General features: G+C 39.7%; 1 protein-coding gene across 1 annotated transcript in view; it reads right to left on the bottom strand.

The window, feature by feature from the left end:
- PRRC2C (proline rich coiled-coil 2C) overlaps positions 1-11,746 on the bottom strand; it is an 80,437-nt gene that overhangs the window by 20,362 nt on the left and 48,329 nt on the right. Inside the window, exons 17-24 of the mRNA XM_015586141.2 lie at positions 11,405-11,745; positions 9,268-9,476; positions 6,422-6,576; positions 4,993-5,737; positions 4,514-4,599; positions 1,726-1,914; positions 1,333-1,584; positions 90-182 (exon numbers count right to left, since the gene is read on the bottom strand). Coding sequence (XP_015441627.1) covers positions 90-182; positions 1,333-1,584; positions 1,726-1,914; positions 4,514-4,599; positions 4,993-5,737; positions 6,422-6,576; positions 9,268-9,476; positions 11,405-11,745 — 2,070 coding nt within the window. The remainder of the gene's footprint in view (positions 1-89; positions 183-1,332; positions 1,585-1,725; positions 1,915-4,513; positions 4,600-4,992; positions 5,738-6,421; positions 6,577-9,267; positions 9,477-11,404; position 11,746) is intronic.

Raw genomic sequence — 11,746 nt, forward strand, 5'->3', positions numbered from 1 at the left:
GAAGAGTTAAATTGGTCATACGGTATGTACTAGATAACAAGAGCCATGTTCCTATCCCAACTCGCCACATTCTCAGGTTGGTTACTTACATTATTAACCAAAGAATCCTCCATCTTTGCATTATTAGTAGCCACAGTGTTAGGCAGAGAAGAGGAAGGTGTAGTATAGTCTGTTACAGACTCCTGTGAAGTAGTAACAGAAAAAATACGTTTTAAACTGAATTAATGAGTCATTTTATAATGACAGCCTAACTGCTGTAAAGTTGTTTTGGAAGAAAGCAGGATTGGAGAGCAAACCTTAAGACTCAACTCACTCAAATCTCAACTTGAAGACCAACAGTGGGATAAAGCAAACATGAACTCATCATTGAAACAGCATTTCAATTACTGATGGGGTCCTGCACATTTTAAAAAGTGCACTGCACAGAACTAGGAGGTGGTCAGTGGGACTAAATGTTTACTTCTGTGGATTACTAAAAGGACTCTGTGTGGTTCTCATACTCAATCTATCATAATCTATATCTTACTTTCAACTACTGATTTTTTATTCTCTTCGAAATAAAACTATGTAGGATAAGCTCCTTGTTTATAAGCATGAAACTCTTCTCTAAATATGGTAGAGCAGAATCACATGAGCTTTTACTTACATGCACTGAGTTTCATGGCAATTAAAAAGAGAAAAGTATTCGAATAATGTGAAAGATTCCATCATCCATCTTTCTTCTCAATGAGAGTATGTCCCGGAGTGAACGTGAACTGGCAGATACAAATTTCCTATTCCAACAAGTGTTAGTCCCTAGAAGTCACTCAGTGTAACCTGCCTTAATGCATATTTTTTAAACATATGCATCATTCATTCAGTTTGGTCCCTAAGCGCAAGTCAACGACTTCTCTGGTGCTCAGCCAACAGCACAGTGATCTGTTCCAACCTCGGAAGAAAACTGGCTCTGCTGAGGTTCCTAAAGTTTGCCTTATCCTCTGACTTTGAAATCTCACTGGTGGGCAAGATAAGGCTCCACTGTAACTCCATCAACGGACAAAGTACTATAGAGCACTTCTTTCAAAGCCTACGAACCCAATGAAAAGCATTTCAATCTTGTGTGTAGGCATTTTTCATTTTAAACTACTGACTGGTCCAGAATTAAGAGTAATTTCAACAGAAAAAAATCTTACTGTAAGGAACTGCATTAGATCATATGCACATGAAATATAATCTCTGTAGAAATAATAATCCATACAGTGTACAGAACGATATGCCTCAAGCAGAGCGTCTCACTGCTGTTTTAGACGCAGTCTGTACCACCTCAACGAGGAGTCGCTGCCTGACGCTCACCTTCACGTTAGCGCCATACTCTGCAGATGACACCGAGATCATTGTTCCTATCTCAGCAGACATTTCGGAAGCTGCTTTGGTTTCCTTTGCTGTCACAGGATCTGCACTTCTGACGACAGTGGGGCTTGGTTTCTCTTGTCCTTCCGGTTCCACTTGTTGGGCATCTTTTACTTTTCTATTTTTTAATGATCGTTCCTTTCCAATAGGACCAGGTTTATGCTCTTTGTTTTCTACTGGACTCAAATCCGGAAGCTAAATTCAATGTTGATAACAAAAAGGGATCATGATGAAAGGCATTCGCTGAAAACAAAATTCAACTTAAAACTGTTACTTGTCCTCCACAAGTGTCAGCGGCTTTTATGCAATTACATTTGGAACAGGAATTATATTTACCTTCTGGGCTTTGATAGGGCCTGCCCGTGGCTGCTTCTGCCGTTGTTCTTTAGGTTCGGGTATTTTGTCAGTAGTTTTTTCTGAAAGCACAGGAACAATTTCGTTTTCATTCCCGTTTGAAGCTGGAGCACCAAACTGAATTGTGTCAATTCCAATTTCAACTCCACTTTCTTGACCATTCTTTGTTCCCTGGTAAGAGAATATTTAAAAATTTGCTATCAAAACAGACTTCAAATATGACCGGGTGATTCTGGTAGCAGCACATATTTAAGAAGCGTAATGGGAGGTCTGAAGCAATCTACACGTTAACTGAGGTTAACTCACACAGATTGTGTTTGAAGGAAACTTCCCACTACTGACTTGTGTATACTAGAAAACAACTGATAAAATGAAAACTAGGACAAGACTTAAGTTTTTAAAGTCCTGGCTTTATGTGTCATGACCGTGATCACGGGCAAATCACCGCCTCAAGTTATTTCGTCATTTAAAACGAGGTAAAAGCAACAAAACACAAAGATACTACCAGCAACGAATAAACTGATGAATGAATGAATGAACGGGGACAAGATGGCAATACCAGTGTCACCTACTTCTGAGTGTGCTTTGAAAATGAAATGATATACACTGAAGTACTCTGTGACTGGAAATGGAGTGTACGCACCTTAGAAATCCATTCACCAATTAAACAGTACATTTAAGTGGCACCTTTTTTCTGCCTGGCATTGATGCAGACAGACACGAGCAATCAATCTAATGTGCTGAACTTGCATTATAGTGGATGGAGAAAATAAACAACTAAAAAGCCAAATAAGGGACATGCAAAAATTAAAAGTTAGGCCACTTTAGATTGACAGACAGAGAAAGGCCCTAGGAAGTCACACTGAAACGGAGTCTAAAAGACAAAATCAGTGGAAAGTGTTTCTGGCAGAGCGAACGCCTAGCGGAAAGGTCAGGAATAAAAACGGCGAGTGTGGCTGGGACACAGCGGGTACTCGGAACAGCAGTAAGATGATGATGAACAAGCAGAAGGCAAGATGACACAGGGCTCTGCAAGCCAGAAGATGTCTGTAACAATTATTTAATCTTTTCGTGGAAGAACAAATAACAAAACAAAACCAGGGACAAAGTTCAACTTCAGGCCTCACTACTTCGTATCAGTTTTGGCATCCCTAAACTCAGTATGTCAATCAAGTACTGTAATGTTATTGTTATATTTACCAGTGTAACAATGTCCACAGTATTAATAAGGCATGTCATTCAGATTTATTTAATATCTGAATATTCATGTTTAAATATAAACAAATATTATCAACATAACTGAGAATAAAATTCTCCATATGCTTTAGTTGACGTTAAAATTCTAGTCACTTCAGTATAAATGTAGTTAGTAGAAGAGCAAAATAGTGCAACAATTAATAACTAAAAGCTACTGATTTTATGTGTAAAAACAATTAAGAATTTGGAAAAATAGATTGTGAGTTAACAGGACTATAGAGAGTATTAGGCGGTTTTAGGGGGAAGAGTATATCCTTTGAAACAAAAAAATGTTTAGAAAATATAAGGAAAGATAATAAAGCTTAGATTATGTGAATCAGTGTAACATTCATAGTATTAAACAAAATACAAATCATTAAGAACTCTATTTCACTGTCATTCAAGAAATCCTATTAAGAAACTTTTTCCATCCTGTGAAATAAATCAAAAGTAAAATACCTTTTAGTATTGCAAACTTAGAGGGTGCAAAAATATCTTGCAGTTGAGACTGCCAAGAAATTATTATTCCTGTACTTTAATGTCTATTTAAAAAACTAGGCCAAACATTTTAACAAAATTATTAAATCCACTGCGACATCCAAAACAAAGAAAAAGAAACATTCCATTTCACCCTTGGTATCAGTGTGTAAAATCTTGAACTACTTTCTATATAAGAGTTGCTTTATGACTAATCGTAATGTCAATACCAACAAGAAGAAAGAAGAAAAAGTAAACTGAGGATCTGAAATACTGAATCCAGTGACTGCTAATTCTATCTGTGCAAGGTGCTTCTCTGTAGAACTCTGTGGAACACGATGAGGCCTACCCCAGACCTAAGTCAAAGGTAGCGTGGGGAAGGGGCCGCAGGAAGGCTTCTTTAACAAAAACTCAACTCTTATCTTCATCTGCTGTATCATTTCTCTGCTCTCCATTTAGAACAGAACTCTCCTAAGCTCTCTATTCTCATTTTGCCTCCTATTTCCTCTTTCATCCACTCTAAGGCCTCCACTTCCCCCATTTATAGGCCCATAGTTAGAACAGTGCCTGGTATGTTGCAAGCGCTCAACAAATGTTTGTTCGATGAAAAAAATGGAAAAAATGCTAGTCATTTACCGATAAGGCACATTCGAGAAATTATGTTAGGACAACCTCCTACAAACTCTGCTTCTTTCTAAGTAATCATACAAGCTAAAAAGTGGTAAAAAGTCCAGAAAATACTAAGTGTCCTTATATTATTCTCTGCATCACAAGAACTTTCCCTGAGACTGAATTAAAAAAAAAAAGAAAATGTTAACCTTAATATGTCTAAAAACTAATAGCGGCCTAAAAAGCAGAACTGACACCTCTTGGAAACTTGTGAGAAACGTACTCAGGCCTCGACCTGGACTAACGCATCAGAAACCCAGGGTGTGGTTCTGGCAAGCTGCTGATTAAGCACACGCCTAGGTGACTAGCAGGCATGCTCAAGCATGAGAAACCGTTTGAAGGAAACTCTGCCAGAGCGACCCACCTAGGCCGTTAAGCTGATTCCTACCTCTGATGAAGCAGCTGATCCAAACGACGTTAGAGGCTTGTTCCAGGCACTGACCGAAGGCGGCTGTGGTGGGCTAATGGGACCTACTGAAGAGAGGAAGCCACAGGAAGTGTGACCATTAAAATTAAGAAGCTAATAATAGCTTATCTATTTAATCTTTTCTTTTAATGGTAGCTAGACAATAAAACAATGACTTCACATCCCACTTGAAGAGACTCTTACAAACCAAAATAAATATTAAGTCTCCCCAAAACACTGTGTATTGCTTTTCTTTATTAACATAAGATAATGTCCATAAATGTGGCTGTTTCAGAACTAAAGGCTTTAGGAAAGTTAGGAAAAAATTACTATTAATGTTTCCTACTAAGAAAAAGGAGATGGCTAGGAAAAAAAAAATGCCTTATACATAAAAACAACTCAAGACAAACCCCAATATTCCGATGCTATTCCCAGCCCTCACTTCTCTGTCACACACTTACATTTCTTTGAGATGTCATTCAGCACAGTTGGTGGGGCCACCTTGTTATCCCACAGTTCAGTTGCTAGAGTGCCATGTGACTGTGAGGTCTGGATGGCCTTTCCTGTGGCTACATAATCTGTGCCATTAGGTGTCTGGGCTGAAGGTAGTCTAATTGAAGGTGGTGGCTGTTTTGGAGGCTGTGCTGAAGTCTGTAGTGGACTCTGGACTGGTTTGTGAGTCTGTCCCTGAGTTTGGGCTGAGGCGGTGGGACCTGGGACACTGACTAGGGCTGGAGACGGGGCTGGGAGTGGGGCTTGGGCTGGGAGTGAGGCTGGAGTTGGGACTGGGGCTGAACTGGCTGGGGCAGTTGGGGTTGAGTTGGCTGGGGCGGTCGGGGATGAGTTGGCTGGAGCTGGAGCTGAAGTTGGTGCCAGGGCTGAAGCAAGGATGGGAATTGAGGCTGAGGTCAGGATGGGGACAGAGGCTGGGGTCGAAGCTGAGGCAAGGATGGGGGTTGGAGCTGGAACTGAAGAAGAGGGGGTGGTAGCTGAGGTGGAAGCTGGCACTGGCACCGAGGCTGACGTTGGTAGTGGCGTGGAGGGTGAGGTTAGGACTGCGGCTGAGGCTGGACCTGGAGCTGTGGCCAGAGCTGCAGATGGAGACTGTGCTTGCTGGGTCCCTGTAGCCTGCTTTTTCGCAAATCTTGGAGGAAGCTTAGAAGTCTGACTTCGTCCTTTTTCATTCGCATTCTTTTTGTTCCAGACCTTAACAAATTAGTAGATATCATTTTTGTCAACACAGCTAAAGCAACAGTTCATAAATACGATTCCTAACAAAGCTACCTACTAATTTAGCTTTTACTTTTCAAAAGAGGTCATTCACAGAGCAAAAATGTGAAGGCTGCTAATGAGATTTTAAATTATGAGAAGCCGAGATGCTCTTCATCACTATGATCCATGTGTTCTGCTTATTCCTCTCCTATGTCAGCATTTAGCAAAAGGGATGTTTGAGTTGACTTAACTGGAATAGATGTCTTCATTCATACTGTGTATTTAAGTGAACTGATTTAGATTACAACACAAACTTTATAAGAATCAGCAATTTATTAGATAGATCATGGTAGTTGTGCTTGTTAGGTTTCTAAGATAATTTAAAATGAACTCTAACTCTGACATGAAGTAAGATGGGACAAATAAGACGACTAGTATGGGAACAGAAAATACACTGTTGAATTAAAGATGGTCTACTCTAAGGCAAATAGTGATTATATTCTACTGAAAACATCTCCATTCTGGTTAAAAACAGTTTAAAGTTCTGAAAATCAAATCATTCTCAACACCTGAATAATAAACATGGCCTTGACTTTAAGCTAGACAGAGACTTGGACCATCTGCTAATTTATTTTGGGCAACAATCTAAACAACTAGCAACAAGCTAAAACACTAAACCTGTATGATCTGTTCTTCCTTCTTCCGGCGTTCCTCATCCTGTAAACGCTTCTGTTGTTTTTTGGATACCACTTCAGTAAAACCGTCATCATTCAAATTTGACTGTGGGTCTTCAACTACTGTCACTTCAGGATGGTCGTCAATTATAACAACACCTGTGGGCATGGAAAAAGATTAAAAATATATTTTTTCAACTGAAAAGATAAATAGAAATGTTTAGCCCAGTAGTGGTTAAAAAAGAAAAAAAAAAAAGGCAAGACAAAGATCTAGTTATTACAAATCACAGTATAACCCATTTCTCATTCCCTAAGATGGTCATTTATTAAGATTTGAAAAGATTTCATATTAAAAATATTTTTTTCAACTGAAAAAAAAAAAAAAAATGTTTAGCCCAGTAGTGGTTAAAAAAGAAAAAAAAAAAGGCAAGACAAAGATCTAGTTATTACAAATCACAGTATAACCCATTTCTCATTCCCTAAGATGGTCATTTATTAAGATTTGAAAAGATTTCATAGACTAGGTTAAAAATAAAAGTCCTAAAATGATCTGCATTGAATGACATATCTTTTTTTCTTAAGTAACACAGTGGTAACGTATTTTTTAAAAATAAAAATTTTCCTATTATCCTAGTCAAATCACCAACCTCTATCTCTCCCAGCCTCAGGTCTGTACTGTGCCATAAAGAACACAGCACTTTACCTCATCTGCATCTAGCCATTCTAAGAAGTGGGTAATACTACAACTTTCCTTTTTCAAAGGATAAAATAAGCGTCAAGAGGCCGATTTGCTGCGTGAGGTGGTAACTAGCCAAGTTGGTCTTATGACTCTTAATGCCTCTATTCTATGTAGACCTTTGTCTACAATGCGTAGTTGCTAAAAGCAAATGAAATTTATGTGAAAGTTCAGGTGAACGTAGTGACATGGAAGTGGATACAGCATAATAACCCAGCAGGCGAATAACTCCATATGTTGTACAACTAACAAGTCTGGCTATCTTGTTAAAGTTATCATATATCCCAGTGAGTGTAAGAAATCTAGATCCATTACATAATATTAAAAAAATTAAAGCAGTTCAGATGATGTGTGATTTGGGGTTGTACGTATAATGTCTGTACAATAAATGTAAGAAATGGGTGAGACAAATCAATTATTTTAACTTTGCAAAGAATACATGATTTAATCAGGGAACACATAATAAAAATCGGTAATCGCTTGGGAACGACAGATCCACAATTCAGGAAGGTAATAGCTTGTGAGGGACAGCAAGTGGATACGATCAGGGAGTGGCCATAAGCAATCTACCTGCCATCAGTTCTTTTTAAATAGCTAAAAATGTGCATTTCTGTAAACTGATAGGAAGACAAAAATACTAAGGCTGGCTTTCGCTCTTTAAAAACCCATTACAATTATTCCGTTTTTCTAATAAAAAACCCGATGGGTTTTGAATTATCGATGACACTTCTACTTGTGTTTTAAATCCTTTAAGGAATTAACTCTAAAATGGAGCATATGCTCATTTCAGGGAAAGGTCGTCTAACATTTCAAAGGATGCCATGTACTTCATTTCAGACTGGTGAAGACACCTCCTTCATAATTCTAAATTATTTTTTTCACTTAAGATTAAAAAGTGTGTGTGTAAAGCTTATATTCATAGCCATGCCATCACACATTATTTTAATTTTCCTGCCAAAGAGCTTCTTTACAATCTTTTGAAGTTAGTTCACCCAGCTACATGCACTATTTACGGAAATCTGAACGATACTTTGTTTTCATCACCCTGTTCTTGCCTGGTGCTTTGTAACATTTTGGGCTGAAGAGATATTACTTAACAAATGTTATTAAAAAAACCACATAGAGAGTACTGAGATTTAACTTTAATTAAACCACATAGCTCAATTTCCATCATCGATTCAGAAAACAGAGTTCTTACCTTTATATTGTCTTAATCCAGTAATATACTTTGAGAAATTTATACTCCAAAAGTTCTTTGGAAGAAGGGAAACCAGTAAACAAACACGTGGGAAGACAAATCTGCCGTGTTTTGTGGCTTTTGTCATCTTCACTTGTCATTTTCCAAATGTGGTATTTGGGATGCTCGTCTCCTCTCGTGGACCACCATAAGGTTAGCACTCAAGCTTCCTGGGGGCTTACTCTCACCATGCTAAGTCAGGGCTTTCTAACTTCAGCACTGTTAACAGTCCTGTGTGCTGCAGAATGCATCGCAGCACCCTTGGCCTATATCCACTGAGATGTCAGTAGCATCCAGCCCCAGATGAACCACTGGTCTATAAATAATGCCAAGGTCCTGGGCCCAAATCAAGTTTCGTATGTATAAATAACCATTAACTGGATGAAAGGAAATTCTCATCTACTTCTCTTATACTGGAGTAACGGTACTTAACCTGAGTTTCCCATTACTACTACCTGGTCTTAACTTAGTAAATCTCTAAATTTTATTCCATATTTCCAGTTTAAATCTCAACTGAATAAATGGCAAATAGCCCATTTTTACATGATGTGGCTATTCAAAAACATTCCTTAACTTCCTCACTAAATAGTTTCTTATTGGCTGTCTCCTGTCCTATACTCTCTATTTACCATATCTTAGATTCCAGTTTTATCAAGGTCTTCACTCAGAGAGGTTGTTTCTTTAAGACACAGAATATGCACAGAGATGTAATTTTAGTTTAGGTTATATCGGTTAGTGATTCATCATCGGCCTCTATTTATCTCTGTCTTGTAAGTTCAACTCTTTCCTTCTCTGATGACTTTGTGCGTAGCATCTACCTCTATGTAACAAGCGAACAGACAGATGGATAAGTAAATAAAAGTAATCTAAGACATACTTGCATAATTGTTGAGATCGAACTGTGACAGTGCATCCACTTTCTCTTTGGGTTTCTTAGGGCCTGGCTTGGGGTCTTCTCTTTTTTTCCCTGCAGAATCTTTATTGTTCTTCTGTCCTGTCCCATTAGGTGCTCCCTCCTGATGGTGTGCGGAGCTGCCACTGGGAGGGTCGACGCCCGCTGTGCCTGCAGACTGGTCATCAAACGGCCTACGAAATAAGACTTTGACATACTACCACCTCTACGCCCGAAGAAAAATGCTCTATGTTGGCGGGTTTCAAAGTTCAGTCTGAGAAGAAACGGTTGTGGGACAGAAGACCCTAACTCAAAGCCAACAAACCTTGGTGACTTTTGAGTACAACTTCACTAAAACTGAGCTTCCCAAGAAAGGAGAGAGGACTAGCTCCCTAGAGTACTTATTTCCAGCAATTAAATTCTATAATTCTAATTATTTGCTGAAGGTTCTTATGTCTATTTGTCTATCATCTTATTATAAATAAACGAGCTAACCAACCTTGTTCACAGCAGAAAATTTCTGTGATCCAAGCTAGTCGTTTTCACTACTGGATCTTCTCCACAAGAGGGCAGCATGTGAGAAAAAACTGATAGGCATTCTACCTCTACATTATGTGTGTTCTTTAATGTTCAGATTTATACATTACTGTAAACATACAAATCGACTTTTATATGGAAACAATTCACAAGCCAAATGTATTTCTACGGTTCTGTTTCCTAACAGATTCTATTCTTGGGTTCATTTTATAAAAATTTTAGGAAAATAAGCCACTACTTCATTTTCATCTTAGCCTATAGGATCATTCAAGATAAAAGCTTATCAAGCACCTGACACAAAGCATGACCTCAACTATCTGAAGGAGGTATTCACATCTTCTAAATAGGACTCCTGTACAAAACATTCATTTTAACTACAAGGAGGAATAAATGCTATTTCTTCAGGTTCAAAACTGTTAGCATCTACATGGCACAAAAACCAGATCAAGATCTCCCTTAAGTATTACCTGAAATTGTAACATTGAGTTACAGTCAATCACTATATTGTTACTGTAACTATATATGTTATCCATTTCTTTTGGACTTCAAAAGGAGGTTCAAGTTCTGTGTTAAGCAGGTTCTCAGGAAACACAACTGGTCACATTATTTCCCTGGAACTTTTTCTAAATTATCAGAAAGCAAAAATGTTTTCGATGATGGGTGTCATAACCTGAAATGCTAAGTACGTGCAACTAATCACTACAGGTTAATATGATATTGTCGGAATACATTTCTTATCAGCTCAGGCTGCTAAACCTGGGAATTTGGCTAAAAAACAAAATAGGGTGCACCATAACAACAGTAGTTTACTGTATAAATAATACCAGGTATTATGTTAAATGCTTCACAAATATCATGTCAGTTTTTATAAGTATTATTACTTTCTCCTCATTTTACTGATGAAGCAGCAAAGAGGTAATTACAACTAGATGGTAAATGAGTCTAGATATACAACTAGACATACTGCTATTTCATAGTTTTTCCTAATACTAAAGAAATCAATAACAACGTATTATGAACAACATTCTACTATTTAAAAGAATAGATTGTTTAGCACACTTTAGAGAAACTCTTTTTTAAAAAGTCCAGTGAGACAGTCTGTTTACTGGTGGCCTTGGTGGCTGGGCAGGACTCTGCTTTCTGGGTTTCTCTCGAGCTGGATCATTTACTGTAGGTTTGCAGCGAGAGGGGGAATATAATTTATCCTAAGGTTCAACATTTACTCTCTAAAAACCCATAGCGTGACGGAGTTTATGGTGACCAGTATTAATTTTAGTCCCAGAGGACACCCGTAGCACCAGTTTTGTAAGGAAACAAAGAAAAGAAAGGTGGGCCCTGGTCATCGCTGAGGTGATTCGGCGTGGAAGTCGGCGCGGCTGCAGCCCAGGGGGCGCCCGTTCTCCCCAAACCTGAGGCCTCTTTCGGGAGACCCGGCAAAGGCCCCGGAGACAGATGAACCTGTCCTGTCCTTTGAGCACCCTCGCACCTGGGGACCGCATGTGGGGAGCCGCAGCCTACTCTGGGCTTCCTGGGAGATGCAAAGCAAGCCTCGCTACCCGAGTACTCACCCTACCCGAGTACTCACCCGCGCTTCCCGCCCTTGGGGGGCGGGCCGCTTCTCCTGTCGCTCCTGGGACCCGAGAAGTTCCTGCCGGGCTTGGGGGGGCCGCCGTTGCCGCGCCGGTTCTGGCGGTCCACGCCGGGCCTCTGACTGGAGAAACTGCGCTTGGCCACGTCCCGCTTCGGCGGGGACCCGCTGTCACCGGCCTTGGCGGCGGCCTGCGCACTCACGTCGGCATTTTTTTTTTCGTCCCTCTCCCGCCGCTCGTTGAAGTCGCTGCTCTCGGACGCGGTTTCCCACTCCTCGTTGGCCTGGTCGGACGAGTTCTGGTTGGACAGGTCCGGCGTCTTGTCCCCGGGCGCGTCC

This window comes from Pteropus alecto, unplaced genomic scaffold, assembly GCF_000325575.1.
Source record: "Pteropus alecto unplaced genomic scaffold, ASM32557v1 scaffold101, whole genome shotgun sequence".
Classification (NCBI taxonomy): Eukaryota; Metazoa; Chordata; class Mammalia; order Chiroptera; family Pteropodidae; genus Pteropus; species Pteropus alecto.